Below are 19517 nucleotides of genomic sequence, written 5' to 3'. Positions count from 1 at the left end.
GTTTCATGTTTAGTCAGGGATTTAAAAAAAGGAAATTGAGATAAAAAGTCACTCTGAAATCATAACAATAAATTTTTTGAAAAAAAAAAAAAAAAAAGCCAAGAAAATTCAGCTTCCCTTTTGAATCATGTTTCCAACATGAACCATTCAGTGGAAGCCAACCAAATTTGTAAATGTTTAACTGAATCACTTTAAAAATCAAACATTATTTACCTCTCTTTCTCCCTGCCACTGTCAGATCCAGCTCTGCTTGGCTTGGGCCCTAATGCCTCACCTCTCTCTCTCTCCTTGCTCACTGTATCTCCCAAAATCTGCCGTGCTACCATGTAGCACATTAGGAAATGTTCCCGACTATACCATTAAAACCATGGAATCCAATCCAATTCAATAAAACAGGTCAGCAAAAAAGAAAGTCTGAATTTATGACCTGAATAGTAGTCAAAGAGATTCCACAACAGAGGACATGAAAAGGATAAAACTCTATTGGACAACTTTATGGGAGGGAAGCAGTTGAAAATCCTGATTATACTAGATTGGTCTTTGAAACACACTGCATTTCTGGCAACTGGAGCATCTAGTTGCCCTGCCCCAAATTCGCAGACAGCATGCTCTACAGACTCTAGTACTACGCCCATAGTTAAACATACATGAATTAGGTACCCATGTGACCGGAGTTTATTGTTGCACGCTAAGAACATGTGTAGATGCACCCAGTATTATGTGAATATAGGATTTCTAACATAATTGGATGTTATAACATGAATACAATCACTAAAACAAAGAACATGCTATTGCCCCTATTTCTTCTTGAAGTCTTTAATTTTTGCAAAGTTTAAGTATTGGACACTCCCAAGTAAGCTGCAAGAAATATAGGAAAACCGAATTTTGGTGAGAATCTCTTCACTGATTTAGCTATAATATTCCCTAGGCTCTTCTAAGCTAATGACACCATGATGGCAGCACCAGTGGACAATGTGATGATGCATAATCTCCCCTTAAGTTAGTTCATTCTGATTTGGTTGGTATAGCAGATGAAATGGACAAAATTGGCAGCAGAGACAAGTAGACAAGCAGGATTTCCAGGCTTATGATGTCGTCTGCCCCCTGAACAGACACAAGTCTTGGAAAGAAAAGTTTCTTTTATGCTCCCATGCTGTGTACTAAGGGACAGCTGCAATTTTCAGGAGCTTTCTGTGATTTTAAGGACCAAATACAGATTAGTTTCATAGGAACCTCAGTGGGACTTCAATGGAATTTGTTTCCAAATCTCAAAGGCTGATCAACATAGGCGAGTTCAAAAAGCCCTAAAACATGTTAGATGCCTAAATTCATTCACACCTCCTTTTTGGACTGCAAACGTCTTTAGGCATCTACAGCAGGCTCAGAAGTGATTGAATTTGATCACCCAGGTGCTTTGTTTCTGACTAAGCTGTACTCCAATCTACATTGGGACAGGGGAAATTCCTACATTCTACTTAAACATAAGCCCAATCTCCCAGGGCTCCTTGACCACAAATATTTTTCATAACAAGAGCATTAAGCTAAAAAATGTAGTGGCTTCTCCTACTTCCTGGGGAAGTGCTTTGACCTATTAGGTAACAGGCAGATATCCCCCAACACCAATCAGGCAACTACCCTTAGAAGTCAGAGTAGACATTCTGGATTCTGTATGAATGGAGCCAAATGCCTAACTACATAGAGGGATGGACACTGTGCTTAGCTTTTACTATTGGCTAGTTTGTGGCACCTCCAGGTTATCTGACTTGTTCACTGAAGGCACTCACCTATACCTCCTAAGTATCTGCATACCTCCTAGGTACCTAACGTACATGCAGGGTGCGTCCACACAAGATGCTACTGCGCAGAAGCAATGAGCAACTGCACAGTAGCATGTTGCTACTACACAGTGGCGTTGCCGGGCACTAACCGTGCGGCGATGCTACTGTGCAGTAACAACAAGCTATTGTGCAGTAGCTCATTGGTATTGTGCAGTAGCATTGGAAAAAAAAATGTGCAGCCGACAATACTGTGCAGTAATGGTAGTTACTCCACAGTCATTTATGCATAAGCAAGTACTAAATGACTGTGCAGTCTGCTGCTCATGTAGACATGGTTAGAGTACCTAAAACCTTTGAAGCCACCCTTTGGAAGCATGATACTTAGGTTTTATAAGACTAAGCAGGATCTGGTCCAAAGTGGGTGTGTCTACATATGTGCAGTTACTGCGCAGTAACTGCAATTCATCTTCCTCCTCTTCTGAAATCATAATGGGATAAGGATGTTTTTTACTGTATGTAATCTGCATTATTTCTCTATTTTAGGTAAAACTGTAAAAAAAAAAAAAACTTTTTCAGGTGAGAGTAAAATTTGACACTGTCTTATGCAGATACACAGCATTAATACAAACTTATAACTCCTTACACAAGTTAACATAAACTTCACAAAATCTCTTTAATTAACAAGTTTTATACCTTCCTCCTATTTTTGGTAGCTGAACTTTAAGATGAGAGATTTTCACAGCCATCGGAAGCCAAACTCCATGGGAAAGTGGCTACAGAAAATCTCAGCCTACATGTTTTAAGTCATCTCAAACTCCTCCGCAGGCAGACACACGCATTCAGACATTTTAGTCTGGGATTTGGGACATATTCAAATGGCTTCATATTTTATGTAATGTTCAAAATAGTACACATGGACCTTGAATCCCTCCTCTCTAATTATATACATGTAGCTTTTGCAGCCCTCCACTGGATAAAGGGCAAAAAGAAAGCCACAGATCGTGATTTTCTCTTTTAATTTCCCCTTAATCTTTCAACACCATTATGTAATAATCCACCACTTTGCAGGAACAGCTGTTGCCAGGGAGATATTTATGTATGCAGTGCTGCTTATGGTGGGCTGAGAGAAAGCTTTCCTCTGTTTATCTAAAATCCCCTGCTCTATCTTCTTATTTTACTTCCTAGAATAAAAGCCTAAATTTTCAAACAAAAAAGTTTCATCCACCAAAATCAGCACCCGAACCATGTTCCCATTCTCTTTTTCCCTTAAGTTACAACAGAACATAAAGCAGCATCATGCAATTAATTATCGTTTGATGTCATATTAATATCTAGCAGCTTCAATCAGGTCTTCTTTTGCTTTGTTCAGCATAAACCTTTGTGAACTACCAGCATTACAAATTAGCTCAGGGTGGGGGTTACACATGTCAGAGACCCAGAAAGCTGTAGAAAGGTGTTATGTAAGAAGCTGACAAATAAACCAATGAGATGGATATTGCTGGAAGACTGGAGGAGGTACATCAATAAACAATCTTAAATAATTTCCCCCTCCCTCCTCTTTTCTTTTTAATAAAGAGATCCTGGAGACTCTCTCTCCCAGTCGCAATCATGTGGTCAGCCTCCCTCCTCCCCCCCACCTATTCACAATTGCGTGACACCTACAGCAATTCTTTACATGAAAAGGTAGTGGCAGGAAAATGGTTTCTTCTGATGTAATTTAGCAGCTGGAAAGGAAGAAAACTAGCATGGACCACCACCACATGCTCAGCAGACCACAGCAGTGACTGACTTTGATTAAATTCATTTTGCTGAACCACATCTTTGTAATGACAATCCGGCATACAAACCAATATTTTACAGATATAAGCCTAGCCTAGTGGTGCTAGCAAACCAAAACATGATGATTGTTATTTTCAAAATGCTACAGCTTAGCATATAGCAAAATCTATCCTCAGTCTCCTTAAAAATGAAGGTGGCAATCATCCACAAACAAAGCACAAGGCATGTTCATGAACTCATTATTCTTAGAAGAACAAGCAAAGCAAACCACAAGAACATGCTGGCCAGGCCACACACAAAACACATTTTTAACAGTATTTGATCTACTTGGGTTTTCTTCAAGTAACTAAAGGAAAAAACCTGAATGACAGAAACCAAAATGATTTCTATTAATTTTTGTCTCGGACAGCATTCCACACTAATGCTTTAATTATAGTGTTGCCATTAGCAACTCTATGGTTAAACCTGACAAGGCCATTCTATTCAAAAGCCCTGTTTTCAGTTTTTCAGAACCAGCTGAACATTATGCAAAGGTGCATTTTTTCAGTAATGCATATATATTCACCTGATTTTAGAAGGTGTGGAAAAAAAAAACAACTTTATGTGATTTATGTTAAAACCATTAGAAAATCATCAGGCAGATAATTCTCAAGAAGACATTTTGGGTATGCTTTTGTTTGGATGTAAGCATAATAAAGACTGAAGCTAGTGGATCCGAAAATTCATTAACACGACCAGCCTTGCCTTGCATGGAACCTATGGATGGAATTGGATAGCTGTGCCATATGAAAGAGACTCCATCATTCCTGGAATCTGACTGGGGAAAATAACAAAGCCAGGCAGAAGACGTCAATGGGAATAAGTTTGAAGCAATACTAGGAAAGGTAAAGAGTTGTAGTAACTGCACAGGGAAGAGGCTCTTTGGTCAGATAAGACTAAGTGAGAACAATGCTGTTTGAAGATCTCTCTCATTCATACCAACAAAGAATTAATATAATTTAAAAATAAAAAAAAAAGATGACAAAATGTTATACATTTGTGTCCCTAGATTGCAGAAAAGAACCGTACTTTATACTGCTTGAAGAAAAGCATATTGTCATGTAATTAAAGCCTACCCTAACTTGCTAGAAGGGACTTTAAACTGTTGTACAGCTGTATGTGCAGCTGTAAATCCGGTACTTCTTCACTTGACTGTTTAATCATTCAGGTGTTAAAAACTTTACACATATCAATTGGAACATTTTGTATGGAATTTCCCAGTTTTTTTAATCAGAAAAAGGAAGAAAAAGATCTACAACTGACCATTAAAATAGGGAGTTTCATGTCCAACTCTGAAGCTGCTAGACTTGCAAAGAACTGGTAAATACATAACCTAATGATATACATACCATGATGCCATATCCTAAGGCATTTATGGAGATCTGCAAGACAGAACCATTTTCCTATGAAGCTTTCTTTGTACTATACAGTAAACCTTCCTAACTCCTATGTCCTGATGACAGCATAACCTGGTTTACCTTGCATAGAAAGTGAAAATTCTCATGCAAAATATTGTGTGGATTCACAATTTTGTAACTATGCAATTTTGGACGGGCTTTATCTGAGTCAAATCAAAACCGAAGTTCACTGAAACACTCAAGATAAAAAGGCCTTCAATGAGTGTTGTATACAAGCTAAAGAAGTCAGGGGAGAAGATTTTCTTCGTATCTGCTTTATTTATTCTCCCAAGATTCCCTGTACAGGGACAGAGTAGGCCAAGAAACAGGTATGTCAGACTGCAAAAGATAGAGGTATGCACACATCATCCCTCTTCTGAAATTAGTGAAAACACCTCATGGAAACGTAGCTAATGTGCCCAAACATTTCCTAACATTAAAAGAATACACACATATAACTACAGAGCCTTCAGAATACAGCTCAGCAAAGAGACAGTTTGCTGAGTGGTAATGTGAACCCATATGGCCTCCATCCTGAAGTTACCTCAAAGGGCCAAGGGATATTAAAACAATCAACTGGGGTTATATGTGGTTAACCACTATGTGGTTATTTCTATATACAGGCATTTGGCTTTGCAAATGTGATGCCAGGATTTTCAAAGGACAATAATGAGGATGGGTCCTATTTCCCTTAGGCTCCTTTGAAAGTTCCCACAGTTGTTACTGTGCTGTCATTTAGTACTTGCATAACTAAGTACTAAATGACTGCACAGTAAAGAGCATTACTGCACAGTACAGCACAGTTGCCTACTGATGCTTAGTGTGCAGTAGCTCATTACTACTGCGCATTAAGCTTTTGTGTAGACATGACCTGTATTTAATACTGTAGGAATCTTTACATAGTGAAATTGCACTATTTCTTTCTCTGGGCAGTAATTTTAAAGGACGCATAATTTTCACATAGTTATATAAATGCATGCTACTAGGGTATGTTATAGAAAAAAAAAACAGTATGTTGATAATTTATGTAGGATTGAATCCAATGTATTAAATATATATGTAGCTAATGTGATTAACTGGTTGCTGTTAAAGTATGAAAAGCTATCCTCCAGAACACCCATGTACATTGTGCCTTTAGAGCAGGAGGTGACTTCACTGTATATATTTCTTTTTGGTAGTCATGCTGTAAATTATGATAAAGCATAATGAAAAAGTTGGAATACAAAATGATGTTGTATATACAAAAGTGTATATATACATATATGCACAAGAGTATATCTCTATATTCACACTTACATATATATAAGTATTATCCTTATTTTAAATGGTAGTCAACAGGCCAGATTCTAATATTAATATATTATATTTAGTTCATCCACTGATTTCACTACAGTTCATATTGTAGGTAACACCAAAGTGCAATTCATCATTCAGTTATTTACATTTCAACATTTTTCAGTTATATGATAATGCTACTATTAGATGTTTGCCTCACCAAAATAGAAACTGTTGAAAGAAATGGGCATATGCACGCTTTTTCACCATGTTTCTTTAATACAAACTAACAAGGTATATATACACCAAATGTATGCATCAGCTCTTTGAAAAGTACTCAAAAAGGTGACAATTTTTTAGACATTTGTGTATGAGACTGAACAGAATGACCAATACATTTTACATAAAGCATCAGTAGTCACCTTTAAGTGCTTCCGTTTAAAAAGGAAACGCTCCGAATTTAAAAAAAAATGCCATATCAAAGTCAAGCAAACAGTAATTCCACTGAAGTTGCCTTAACTTTAAATTTCACTGCAAGTGCAGGGAATAGACTATCTTTTGTTATATCTAGAGCCTGGCTCCAATTAATGATACTAAAGAACATAGATGAAATTCTTACAATATAAATATTCTCTTAACAAGAAGTGGCATACAACTCCTTACAGAATGTTAAAAGTAATAAAAAGCAACAACCTTTCGTTAAAGTAGAGACTGAAATTTGTACCGCTCTACATTCTGTCCCAGTAAAGGGTTACATCAGTGAGAAGTAATGCACATCAAATAACTTTAATGAGAGACAGCAGGTTGTATGTTGATAAACATCTCTCTCTAGACAAATGTGCTGTATAAAAAAGCTACACCAGGGGGTTAAGAATAGTTTTTTTTCTGACCTCCTTTAGATGCAACGTGCCAAACATCAGAGCTGTTTAAATTATTTAAGAAGATGATAAATATCTTTGCTTTAGGGTTACATTGTTTCCATGTATGCAGTTACTGTGCCATTAATTTAAAATATCACTAACGTTATATTGTTCAGAACTGAAAATGAAAAATGTTAAGCAAGGCAGTCTTGAAGGAGCACTGTGGGCTTAAACAAAAACAAGCAAACTTGCAGTGCTTGTATACACAAGCAAACAAAACACAAACACACTCTTGAGGCTCCATCAAATATGAAGGCTTAATGTAATTTCAACTAAGGAATTGCTAATATGCCTCCATTGTATATATTTAAGTTGGATGTTTCTTGAAGGGCTTTTAGTGCTTTGTGAAATGTTTTGACTATGACAAATTCACCATCACAAACACCAGTAGCCTGTAGAAGAGCAAGCTACTGTTTTATTATAGCTTATATGGACATTTGTACACATGCTTGCGCTGCAGCACCAGGCACTTTTAAAAAGCACACGGTGCTGCAGCGTGTACATTTGTGTAACCAGTGAAAATACGCGTCAGCGCAAAGAAGATGGCACTGGTGCCTCTTGAGTTAAAACATGAAAGGTGTTTTAGTTCAAAGGTGCACTGCTGCCATTTTTCCTGCACTGACGCACATTTCACCACTTACACAACTGTATGCGATTCAGCATTGAACACGTCAGCTCGCGTGTAGAGCAGACACAATTAACTGGATCTCCAGTGCATCACACCACAAAAGCATTGTGTATAAGTGTCCTTTATGCTTGAATGTGGCAACAAGATGAAGTTAAGCTCGTTATAGTATTTTTTCACTGAATACAGTGAAATACAGAAGTGTTGCATTCCTGCATGTCTCCTTGTGCCTAGATGTGGTGTTGCCCTAATATCTTTGGCCAGTTGTAAGTAAATCTAGTCACGTTTCTATGTTTCGAATAGCAACTATTTCCTACTGACCAAAACATCTCCTTTATTAACAAGCTATTAACAGGAAATACAGGAAAGTTTTCACCCAGGTGTCTTATGGATTCATATTCTGTTGGGGTTTATCAGTTCCTATTAAGTCCACCAGACACTTACCTCTTTCTTAGGACTACTTCCTAGAGCTAGGGTTTTTTCCTGCTGCTGCAGCTCTTTCCCAAGCAGCACAACATTTCTCATAGACTGGGACTCCTGCTGGGAGAATTTCTTCCAGGAGACTGAATGTCAGTACACTTTCCCCTGGGCTTAATCCTCCCGGGGCACACCAGTCTTGAGAAGGCACAGAGGGAAGCTGCTCCCATCCCTCCTGTAGATCTGTAGAGGGAAGGAGCAGCCACCAGCTGTTTCCCTGCTGCTTCTGGAGTCCCTGGTTGGTATGAGAAGATTTGCTGCACTGAGAGCTCAGCGGCAAGAAGCCACACAGCCCTCTGCCTACCTCTCACACCAAGATGCTGGCAGGGACTTTGCTTCGCTGCTCCCGCTCCCCAGTTCCCAGGCACCAGAAGCTGAGCACAGGGAGTGCACTGTCCCTGGTTGACTTTCCTTTGCCCCATCCTGCTGCTCTGGGTGATGGGCTTTACCCTGCTGTTCCTCTCCAGCCTTGGACTTGCCCAGAGCAGTAAGGCACAGCCCTGCTTAAGGAAGCCTTGCTGCTCTTTTTCCTTCTCAGACTGGTTCAGGAGGTGGGAGAAGCAGCCACCGCTGTTCCCTGCTTCTTCCCTAAACTGAACAGTGCCCCGTTTAGTGTAGCAGCTAGAGGCTTTGCTCCAGTGCTCCCTCTGCTCCTTTCCCAGAGACTGGGAGCAGAGTGGAGGATACTCTGCCACCCTGCTATCCACAGTCTGACCTAGGGCACATGCAGGGAGTCATCATTGCTGCTCCACTTCCCTTGGAGACTGGGTGGAGTGGAGCAGGCACCACTCCCCTTGCCTGCCACAGACCAGTATCACCATGGTCTGGGGAAGACATGAAGAACAGGGGAGACGGGGCAGCTGCAGCCTAAACATCTCCACTGCTCCCTCTCCCTCAAAAACATCCCCCTGTACAAATGAACATCTATGCTCAGCCTGTCATACTAATGCCATTTGCTGGGCATCCATCATTTGGGTTATGGTTGATTTGTTATCTATTAGGCATTATGATAGATTAGGTTAATTTGATCAAAAATGTTTAAAAACTGTTAACAAAATGTATTTGAAAACAGCCCGCATTTTAAATTAGAATGTTTAAGGATCCCTATAGTTGCTTGTTTTTCTGGGGCATGAAAGGCTACTAGCCCACTGGACTAACCTGCCCTTTGCTGAGCAGTCTTTCTGTTTCCTGCTTAGCCTGAAGCTGGATCTGGTATGTTCTCTATAGCAAGGCTCTAAGAAGACAGAGAGACAATTACTTCTTGCCTTCTGTGAATTAAAGTAACTTGCCAAGAGGAAGTGCATGCTCCTGTCGGGCCAAAAGCAGCGGTAAGCACCGTCTCCTAGTTACTCAAGGTCCAACATACATGCATGTAGCTATAGGAGGTATTCCCTCATAACCTTAGGGGAATAAAGGATTTAGGGGAATATCCGAGGGGTGGAAATTGAGTAAAAACACAGGGGTGAATACATTCAGCCCTTCTGATGAGAAAGGCTTTCTCTCTTTTGAGCCTCCATACAAAATGTCATGTGTACGACTACAGCCAATAAGCATAAGAGCAAAGAAAAAATCTTAAGGATAAATGCTAGCTAGCCCTCCACATCCTCCTTTACTTCATCACTACATTTTCCCTTTGTCCAACCCATTATCCTATTGGGGATTCTTGCACACACACAAATTAATAAAGAAACATGGCACTTTCCTGGGGTTATTTTTAATGCCATGGAATTGGTGAACTTGGCTGTCCCTGGGTGAAATGGCTATAATGCAGCTGCACTCAAGGCAAAAACAGCTTTTTTAAAATCTTCACTGCCCTAATTCGAGCAAATTTTTACCCTAAATTACATATCATATCCGAGAATAAATTTATAATGAAAAGTTTGACAGATCCTAAACCACATGCCAGTACAAATGACATTATTAAAGTGACAAAACCTGCAGTGGCAAAATGTTCAAGGTCTTTTCTAAGTGTCTTCTGGTGCCTTATCAATTTATAGCTATCAACTTTACCTGGACTCCAGCCATCTATAAAATTTCCCATATGCAGCTCTGCCTGCTTTGGAATGATAATGTTCTCTCTCTTATTCCACATGACACAGTAATTTCATAGGATTAAAAACCAGTCCAGAAACATGCTAGATTAACTGTACACTTCAGTTGTTTACATCATTTTGAATGTAAACAGATGGTAATTAAAGACTCAGCAACGTATTAGCATGCATTTGCTCACTATGAACAGATTTGTATAAGTTTATAAATGTCACAATAATATAACACAGTTCTTATTCAAAAACTGTATGAAATACTTTGTACTTTACTTAATCCACCAATTACACGTTTTACTGCCTCTCTCAATTGTTAGAATTTTATTCAAGAGCATAACCTGGATTATTTAATGAATTCATGAATATACAGAATTGGATTTATTAATTAAAAACCTATGGCTAAAACATTTCATTTATTTTAAACACTGGTACTGTTATGGTAGTCCTGTGATAGCATGAGCCATTAATGTGAATTCAGAACATGTGTTTAGTTCTTTGCTATTACAGTATTACCAGCTGGAATTGTTGAGAATATAGCTAACTCTTCTGATGAGTGGCAGAAATCTTTCACATTGCTATACCACTTGAGCATTCAACTGGACAAAGACCTCAAAAAGGACACAAGAAAAAATTACTGTGAGGACCTGAAAATAATTCATTTAGCATAAGTCATGCATGTGAATCATCTCAGGATCACTATTGAGTTCTTGGGAGCCTTGCAGCTTTAAAGTCTACAAAATGAAATATCAGCATATTTGTGTAGGATAGCGATTCATTCAAGTCTTTAATGAAGGCGACAACAGCCATGTTTATCATCTATGCAGAGGAAGTGATAAAGTGACTGGAGGCGGTCTAGCATGGTGTCAGTACAAGCAAAGGATCTTGATGTCTCCTTAGGAGCATAAGCATGTGGGAGGTGTGCTTATTTACTCTGGGTGACAGCATGTGTAGAATGAGTGCAACAGCGCTTCCTTCTCTCAGAGGGATGCTGTGAGAACAACTCCATAAATGCTGGGGAAGCATTCAGTACTATAATCATAAACACCATATATGGAGAAGAAAAGGCTTGATTTTTTTCCAAGTCATCCAAGATATACTTTGGCCAATATGGCTAGAGGGAAACAAAAGGAAATTGTTTTGACTTTCTTACAAATGCCCTTCAACTTATTCCCTGCTGCTGTTTATGTACCTCTTTCAGAGAATTAAGAGCCTGATGTCTATGAGGCTCATTAGCATTACTGCATGAAGCCCCTGCTAATCCTTATTGGTGGATTAAAACTGTATATAGCTGTTTTAATTCAACTCTACCAAAACTGGTATAAGTCCCTACACACTGTTACAGTAACATAGGATTTGAAAGTAAGATTGAATGAATAAGAAAACATTATCAGGGAACAGGAATATAGTTCTCAACTAAACCTCATTCCTGACTTTGATACTATATCTATTGTCTCATTCTCCCTTTGTGATCTGGGGCTAAAAGGAAATACAAGATCTATGTGGAGGGGATTCTTCTCCACAATTTATGTCCTTTGAAACTAAAAGACAGGGAAAAGTTATCTTAAACTCATCCATATACACAGAAGTGTATGTTAATTAAAGACTTAAGATAGGATTCCAACTGGTTCCTTAGCAATCTAAGCTCCAAAGAGCAATTCAAATTGGCTTTGAGCCAGCAGCTACAAAATGTATTAGGCACTTTCATTTTGAACTGCATTTTTCCCTAAACATCTGCACTAGAGCCTCAGTTTGAGCCCCAGTTTAGTTGGTACACCTAGATCAGTGGTTCTTGGCTTTTTTTGACACAAGGCACCATGTGTTGGACTTATAGCACCCCTTGGAAGATGCCAGCTCTTAGGTGTCACTAATTCATTGACCACAGAAAAACAGTAGAGCAACTCTTCTACTGCAAAGACCTCTAAAATCACAACGCATCACAATGTTTTGGACATTTTATTTGAAATCCCCTATTTTACCTTGTGAACCGTGTACAGGTGCTTGCATACCTAACAGTACTAATATTGCCTGGCACCCCACGGCACCCTTAAAAGGCTCTCAGGACAGAAGCATTGGCCTAGATGCATCAGGGTGCCTAATTTCCACCTATACCCCATGCTGGTCCTTGGAAAAGCCTTTTCAAATGGGAAGGATTTTTTTGGTACATAACTTAAATCATCAGCACTGAGTTTAGCTCAAAGACAATGGCGACAGTGGCCTAGAGCTTATAGCACTCACCCAAGAATTAGAAGATCTGGATCCTAAGCCTTCCTTAGAGAAGTCCACCACTGCCAGGCAGTAGAAGATGTTAGAGGAAGGTTGTTCTCTACTTGCCCAGTATTCAAGCTGGGCTTCTAGGAAGCTAAAAATACATGAGACATAGGACCCAAAAAGAAGCAAACAAGATGCAAAGTGGCTCAGCAGCTTAGTTTCTGTGACACTCCTTTGGAATGGAGAAGGCTTTGGTTTTAGTCCCTGCTTCCAAGTACTATGTCAGGTACCTAATCTCCTGAGAAGAGGATTTTAGAAATTTCTTCACTTGCCTCTCAGCTTTCTGAGTTGTGCTCTGGAGATGCTGACCACTTTCAGTTTCATAGTAGCTAGAGTCGGAAGGGACCTAGGAAGATCATCTAGTCCGACCCCCTGCCTTGGCAGGAAAGAGCACCGGGGTCAGATGACCCTGGCAAGGTGCTCATCTAACTTCCTTTTAAAAATCCCCAGGCTAGGAGCCTGCACCACTTCCCCTGGAAGCCGGTTCCAGGCCCTAGCCACCCTGACTGTGAAGTAGCCCCTCCTAATATCTAATCTAAACCTACCCTCCACCAGCTTGTGACCGTTATTCCTGGTCACTCCTGGCAGCGCACGGGGGAACAGGGACTCCCCTAATACCTGCTGATCCCCCCTGACCAGTTTGTAGCAGGCCACAAGGTCCCCCCTTAACCTTCTCTTGTGGAGGCTAAACAGGTTCAGGTCCCATAGCCTCTCCTCATAAGGCTTGCCCTGCTGACCCCTGATCATACGAGTGGCCCTCCTCTGGACTCTTTCCATATTGTCCACGTCCCTCTTGAAGTGTGGCGCCCAGAACTGGACGCAGTACTCCAGCTGCGGCCTGACCAGTGCCGCATAGAGGGACACATAGGTGTTCCTTGGAACACCTAGATATCTAAACTTGAATCGCTCTTAGGTACTCCTAATGTCTCTCCACTGACCATAGAGGGATCCTAAGCACCTCACTTGGTCAAACTAAATCAGCTGCCAGAGCAAGGAGCCAAATGTGCTACACAGGATGTAGCACTATGTGAGCGAGTGGGGCCTAGGAGCGGCTGTGAACTCCCTAGTGCCCCTCTACCATCACTTCAGGTGGTCCAAGCACCCTCAAATCTCGCCCGCCACGACTTCGCTGTTAAATGGTTAAATGGGAGGCTGCCTTTGTTCCCCTAGTGAATGGTAAGTGTGTTCTTGCCCCTACTCCAAATGGGGTGCCTCTATATGTCCCTGCCTTAGGGCTATGCGTGCCCTCTCTACCACCCCGGGCTCCTTACCCGCCTGAGGGCCTGACTCTCCGCTGCCGCCCTATCACCGGCGCCTCTCGCGCCCGGCTCTCGCGCCCGCTGCCCCGCTCCGGGGCCTGTGCCCCGCCTCTCGCACCCGCCCCGGGGCCTGTGCCTTCTCTAGGCCGATACTGCGCTCTTTGCGTCTGGGGCTCCAACCCCCGCCTGGCAAGCGCCCGCTTTGCCCCCTCGGGGGCCTGGCCCTCTCTAGGGTGCCCGCCGCGCTTCCTGCGGCCGTTGCCCAGCCTCTGGGCTTATATCACGCTCCTCGCGCTCTTGGGGCTCAGGTGGCCACAGCCGTGCCTGGCCCCCTTGACCCTTCTCCGGGTCTTCTGCCTTCTGGGCAACCACCACGCCTCTCTCTGGCACACACCGGGCCTCTCTCTCTCTCTGCCCCCTCTGGGGCCTTGCCCTCTCTAGGGCCCACGCCACGCTCTCCATGGCGGTTGCCCTCCTCCTGGGCCTATACTGCGCTCTACGCTCTTGGGACTCAGGTGGCTGCCGCTGTGCCTGCCCCCCTTGACCCTTCTCTGGGTCTTTTGCCTTCTGGGCACACCCCGTGCCGCTCCAGCGCCGACTTTGGGGCTCAGGTGGCCGTAGCCGTGCCTGGCCCCTTGACCCTTCTCTGGGTCTTTGGCTTTCTGGGCAAACACCGCGCCTCTCTCTGGCACAACCCGTGCCTCTCTGGCGTAACTGTCATGCCCTGCTGGCACTGTGCCCTTACTGGGCACTGGGGACCCCCAAGCTGCTGGGGAGCTCCCCTGAGGCCTCCTCGCTCCCCTATAGCCTCACCCAGTCCTCCAATGTAAACTGTAACTGAGACTCGAGCCATCTGGCTGTAACATAAACACAGAGTCTCCGTACTCCAAACCATAAACTCCAAGCCCCCACCAGGGCTCTCAATCCTACCTCCCTTCAGGGTGTTCCTGTTCCCAGCATCATCACAGCCGGTGAGCGTGGTGAGGCTGCAACCCCCCACCCCGGCTGCTCAGCTCTGCCACAGAGCTTCTACTCCTGCAGCTGCCAGAAGGGAACTGCTCTTCAGGCTCCGGCCTGGGCTGTTTATAAAGGCCCGGCCCTGCCCCCCCTTCTGGCCACCTGACCCACCTGGTTGCCCTAGCAACCTGCACCTGAGCTGCCCTGGTGATTGGCAGCTCTGACAATCAGCACCTGAGCTGCCCTGGTGACTGACAGCTCACCTTATCTCTTTCTTAGTCACGGAGCACCCCAGTGCCTCTGTGACACACTACAAAAAAACAGATCGCTCTGGGGTATGTACACATGTACCAGTCCCCTGGTTGAAGCAACACAGAGTTGCCAGAAAGGCACACTGTTCTTCCAGGGGGCAAAAGGGGACTGCTGCTTAGCTCCTGAAGCCCCCAATACATAGGTGACTGGTGCCACCTGAGTTGGGGGGGCACCTGTCCCCCACCAATGGCCAGTCAGCAACTGGGGGGGGGTCCCCCCCATGGCCGATCGCGCTGACTGATGAGACAGCTGGTGAGACAGCCCAAGAATTGGCCAAAGAAGCAAGGGCTGATTGGGATGTCTCTAGTCTGGGGCTGCCTGCAAGCCTCCTGGAGCTGCTGCTGCCCTTTAAATTTCCTGACTCATGGTCAGCCCTGTGACCTTTACTTCTTGGCATCAAGGGGCATGGGCAAACTGCCAGGGGCAGCAAGAGCTGACTGATCGGCCTCTGCTACTGCTTCAAATTGGTCCTTACAGGGCTCCCTAACATCTCCCTGATAGGCAGACTATCAGAGAGCCAGCCAGCTGCTCTCTCTGGGTGCAGGGAGGGACAGCAAAGCACTGTGGGATACTGGGAGTCATATAAATTTATTCAGATGCTAAATTTGTTGCAGAACAGTTTTGTTTCAAACAACAACTTCTTCAGGGTAGATTCACCATTTTTGTACTGGATTGCCATTTTTATAGCATGACAAACATGTAGCCATTCATGTTTTGTTTGAAATGCTCATATAAAGCATCAGATATGTAAAGTCTGCCAGAGCCCTAAGGAACCAATCTGAATCATGGCTTTACTTCTAATTATATATTTGTGTTTAAAAAAAAATGATTTAGACTACTTGAAATCATGCAAAAAATAGAATAAGGCATCCCACAAATCAAACATTTTTACATGAAAATAAAAACAAAGAAAATATTACTAGAAGTAACTCCCCAGGTTGAATACACAAATGGCGGTAATCTGGCTTGAATATATGTTAAGTCACAAAAAGCTATAAATGTGGATCTACAGTCTAATAATAAGAAAATACAGGATTTTATAGTTTTATGGCAATATTCTGGCTGGAAGAACTCGAAGTGGCTCATATAATATATACAAATAGCTCCACAGAAATGCTGGGCACTTCTAGATTTTATATTGATGTGAATTTCATGTGATAGTAATCAGCTTCTCACCTTTGACTCATCCAGTTCAAGCTTCTTCAGAGACTTTCTGACATAATCCAGGAAGGAGGAAGATTTGGAGAAAATTTTCCCAACATGATGATCGCTACAAAAAAACATCGAGATACATATTTTTAAAATTTCCTACAATAAAAGGTTACAAGTTATTGTTTCACAAATTCAAAATCTCTATAAAACAGAGAAAATAAGAGTGACAACCAAGTTAGAAAAATTATTGTAGAGTGGGGTGGGCAAAATACAGCCTGTGGGCCAGATCAGGCCTGGAAATTTACTGGACCCAGCCTGCAGCTGCCCCTGCAATGCTCTACATGGAACTGAGCCCTACTCGCTTCCGCCAGGGCGGCCTGCACTGTGTTCCTGCTGACCTGGGCCCCCACCGATGCTCAGCTTCTGGTGGGGCTGTTCCTAGTGGGGCTGCAGCCGGCTGGATGCTCCTCTGCTCCCCTCGCCTCCAGTGGGAGCCACTAGGCTGAAGCTTCTGCCCTACCTGCCTGTAGTGGTGCAGCAGGGGCAGAAGTAAGAGCAGAAGCAGCTGCTGGAGGTGAAGGGAGCCCAGCAGCACCTGGCCAGCTGCTGCCACACTGGGAACAGCTCCACTGGAAGCTACACACTGGCTCGGGTCCCAGACCTGGGGCCTGGGCTGTTCTGCTCCCCTGGGCTCCAGATGAGGCTGCTGTTCCTGTTCTTGCTGTGCCACTTTGGGTGGGCGGGAAGCTTCAATCAGGCAGCCCCTGGCCAGCACATAGCTCCCAGCTGCCTTCTACTCACTTCATCCGCCTGGCACGATGAGCAGCCACCTGCAGGCAGGAAGAGAGGGTGGAAGGCAGTCTGGAGCTGGAGCTCCATGTGCTGGGAAGGAGCTGCCCAACTGAAGCTTCCTCCTGCTTGGAGAGATGCCGCGAGAGCAGGAGCAGCAGCTGCAGCTGCAGCTCGAGGCAAGGGGAGCAGAACAGCCCTGTTGGCCCGGGCCCCAGCTAGCACTCAGCTTCTGGTGGGGCTGTTCCCAGTACAGCTGGAGCTAGGCCACTGCTGCTGTGCTCCACTTGCCTCCCAGTGACAATGCAAACATGGCCAGCTGCAGCTGTGCTAGGAACAGTCCCACCAGAAGCTGTGCGTTGGCCAGGGCCAGTGGGTGTGGGCAGGAGCATTGCTATGTGGAGTGCTGTGGAAGCAGCTGCTGACCAGGCAAGCTCTGCTGCACCCCAGAATCTTTCCTATTTACAGTTGTGGGGCAGTTCTTAGAAACCAGGCTAAACATCTGAATTGGTCCAAGAATAGTAATAAAGCCATGCGTAAAGAAAAACATTTAAAAGCTCCTGCAGACGCATAAACTCTTTAGCAAATCACATGAAATCTCTTTTCAAAGTTTAAAATAGCTCAAAGAAATTGCATATATTTGTTCTACCTGTCTAAATTTTCTTACATAGGTACCATCATTGCAACAGACAATTCTAAGTCTGATCGACTTCAGCAGTCATATACTGTAGAAATGACATTTTCAAACATATTAGATATTTCTAATACTCTCTCCAAATATTTATGAACAAACAGCCAGGAGAGAGAGAGATTAATTGTATATTTTATTAATCTTCCATGAGAGATTAATTATATATTTAATTTTTTTTTTAAAAAGAAATTCACCAGAAACCCATAGAAATCCTATTTTATTAGTTAAGGAGTCAAGAAATACTCCCTTCAAATTCTTCAGATTATTTAGTTTTGAAATTTATTTTACAAAAGGAAAATTGAATGTTTTATGAACATATTTATGATTCCTATGCACTTAAACCTAGGACAAAAGAAGTCCAAAGAACAATTAATGACTATGCATTTAAAATGCTCTTTAGGAAAAAATATTCACTTCAGTGCATATGTGTTACCAATGTAAAGAGCCTTGTGCATCAGATAAGATACACACTGTATATATACAACTATAAAAGCAAGAATGGGCTCTTACTAATTCAAAGCCTCATAACTCATCCTCTTAATTGTCTTAGGGCCTTGTTACACATTAATTTTGGGTGGCTTCTGAAGCTCTAACTCCTGGATTGTCAACACATTAACACCTGAAACTATTTTCAGCACATTTTAGATGGTTTAAAGTTACGCCACTCTAGGGCACGTTATTTCTGATCCATGTTACTCAGCTCGTGTTCCAGCAATGTATGGCCACTCCCCACAGATGAGCTGCCCAAGTTGTCAATGTCCAGCATCCCAGGATACAGTGACCCCTCTTCCACCCTCCTGTTCTGTGTGGACAAATTTTCCATCCCCAGAACTCTACTTCCTAGGGGGTGGTTCTTGTACCAAGTCACCTCCCTTTCCTGTCCCCTGGGGTGTGACCTTCTCACCCCCCAGAGGTACAAACGTTGAGCAAACAGCTACCAAAGCACATGACAGCTAGCCAGGTCACAGGGCCATGGAAGGGTTCACAACTGGGGTCTAGTTGGAGGGAGGGGAGAACAATGTAGAGGGCTGGCTCATGTTTCCATGAGCTGGTGCTTTCTTCCTAGGGCAGGGGCAGTATCTCCTCCAAAAGCACCTTTCCTCACTGTTCCCACCTCCCAGCCATCCTAGGAAGCATGACCAGCACACCCCCCCCCACACCCCCCTAAACCCCAATGCCAATTTCATAGAATCATAAAGAAGTAGGGCTGGAAGGGACCTCCTGAAGTCATCTAGTTCAACCCCCTGCTTGAAGCAGGATCATCCTATCCAAACCATTTCATACAAATCATAATCTAAACTCTGCACAAGACTAGTGTCAACCTTAACACAACATTGACTTAGCACAGGTAACCTGCCACAGGTAAAGCAGGGGAACCATGGCAGCCAATGTCCTGCTTCTAGAAAATGTTATCAATATGTGCTCAAGAGGTCCCAGGTAGAGGGCCACATCCCCTGCTAAGGCCAAAACCCCCACAGTTCGTACCAGTGTAACCATGGGATAAAATTTCTTCCTGACCCTAAATATGGTGATCAGCCTGACCCTGAGTGAAGGGGCAAGACCCTCTAGCCAGCAACCTCTGACTTTGCTCTCAGCTGTAGCCAATGCCCAATGCTTCTGGGAAGACTTAAAAACACCCTGAGATACAGCAGAAAAGGGGGGCAGGGGTAACCAGCAAAGTCCAGAAGCATGGGAAATACCCATGGTAGAACACAGGCATAGCTACACCTAGATCAACCCCACCCAGTGGCTCT

The 19517-nt window shown here is 43.2% G+C and overlaps 1 protein-coding gene across 1 annotated transcript in view; it reads right to left on the bottom strand.

Moving 5' to 3' along the window:
* The window catches only part of METTL25 (methyltransferase like 25), a 138568-nt gene that overhangs the window by 4823 nt on the left and 114228 nt on the right, over positions 1-19517 (bottom strand). Inside the window, exon 9 of the mRNA XM_090042629.1 lies at positions 16308-16401. Within this exon, the coding sequence (XP_089898755.1) occupies positions 16308-16401 (94 nt within the window). The remainder of the gene's footprint in view (positions 1-16307; positions 16402-19517) is intronic.

The sequence above is a fragment of the Crocodylus siamensis genome, chromosome 4 (genome assembly GCF_052110815.1).
Source record: "Crocodylus siamensis isolate JL-2025a chromosome 4, ASM5211081v1, whole genome shotgun sequence".
Lineage (NCBI taxonomy): Eukaryota > Metazoa > Chordata > Crocodylia > Crocodylidae > Crocodylus > Crocodylus siamensis.
Note: the sequence above shows the minus strand (reverse complement) of the source record. Positions and strands in the feature narration are given on the sequence as shown.